The 1,045-nt window shown below is 60.0% G+C and overlaps 1 protein-coding gene across 1 annotated transcript in view; it reads right to left on the reverse strand.

Annotated features, from left to right (window-relative positions):
- Positions 1–1,045, reverse strand: part of VOLCADRAFT_106340 (uncharacterized protein) — a gene marked incomplete at both ends in the record, with an annotated part of 32,901 nt that overhangs the window by 9,143 nt on the left and 22,713 nt on the right. The window contains 2 exons of the mRNA XM_002954348.1: positions 339–494; positions 643–721. Coding sequence (XP_002954394.1) covers positions 339–494; positions 643–721 — 235 coding nt within the window. The remainder of the gene's footprint in view (positions 1–338; positions 495–642; positions 722–1,045) is intronic.

The following is a 1,045-nucleotide window of genomic DNA, read 5'->3' on the forward strand; positions in this document are numbered from 1 at the left end:
TCCGTCGACCCGGGTTCAATCCGCCTGCCAGCTCCTCGGGTGTTTGAGGAGTGATGAAATGGGAGGTGGCCCCCCATCATATGGACGGTGTAGGACGTGATAATATCAACTTGCGAGCTGACCAGGAACTAAGTTGATGCGCCGTTGATCCGCTAGATTTGGTTGGATGCTGGTGGTGAGTTGCCGAACCCAACGAATACATTCTGAAGTCGGATGGGGTGACGGATTAGGGTGCCCCTCTAGCAGGGGAGAGCAGGGACTGCCCCGGGAAAGGGGGCCGCTGGCGAAGTTAACCACCCTGTAACAACATACATACATACATCCTCCCATTGCCTTACCTGGTAAGCCGCCACGAAGTTGTTTATTGCTGCCATGAGGCTCATCGACCCGGTTCTCAGGTGCTGGTGCAGTCCCCGCCGTACAGCCGCCGCCGCCAGGGGGCCGTTGCTGACCAGAGCTGTACGGTGCGTCGTCATGTGCTCCGCAGTGCCGCCCTCCCTGGAGTGAAAGGGGCGGGGGGGGGCAGGGGCAACAGACGTCTTGCTGGGCGGGCAGGGCGGCTGCACCCCGGCATCAATGCATGCACTCGTGCCGCTATGCAGGCTATCTACCTCGCATCCATCCAGGCACACATCCACGCACGTGCGGAGAGGGTACGCGGATCCAGAGGGATGTGGAGGACGTGGGGACGGGGCGGATGGTGTCCCGGCTGGGTACGCTGCTGCTAGGGAGGGTGGGGGTGGGGTGGGGTGGGGGGGTCACATCCCCCACCGTTACCTCCCCGCACCAAATGAGGTAAGTGACAAACCTGACCTCTACTACCACTACCACTAGCACATCCTTCAGGACCTCCAGTACCTGCAGCTCACTCTTTCAGTTGTAAACCCTGCGCTGAACATCAACGACCGCAATGTCAATCAAACGAGACCTGACGACCACACCACCGACACCAACATGTGGGTAACGTCGTACTGGGGTTTTACTTCCGGAACCCCCCGGGGGGGTCGATCTGGCTTCATCGCTCACACCGCTTATAGAGCTCCCT

Source organism: Volvox carteri (genome assembly GCF_000143455.1).
Source record: "Volvox carteri f. nagariensis unplaced genomic scaffold VOLCAscaffold_42, whole genome shotgun sequence".
NCBI lineage: Eukaryota > Viridiplantae > Chlorophyta > Chlorophyceae > Chlamydomonadales > Volvocaceae > Volvox > Volvox carteri.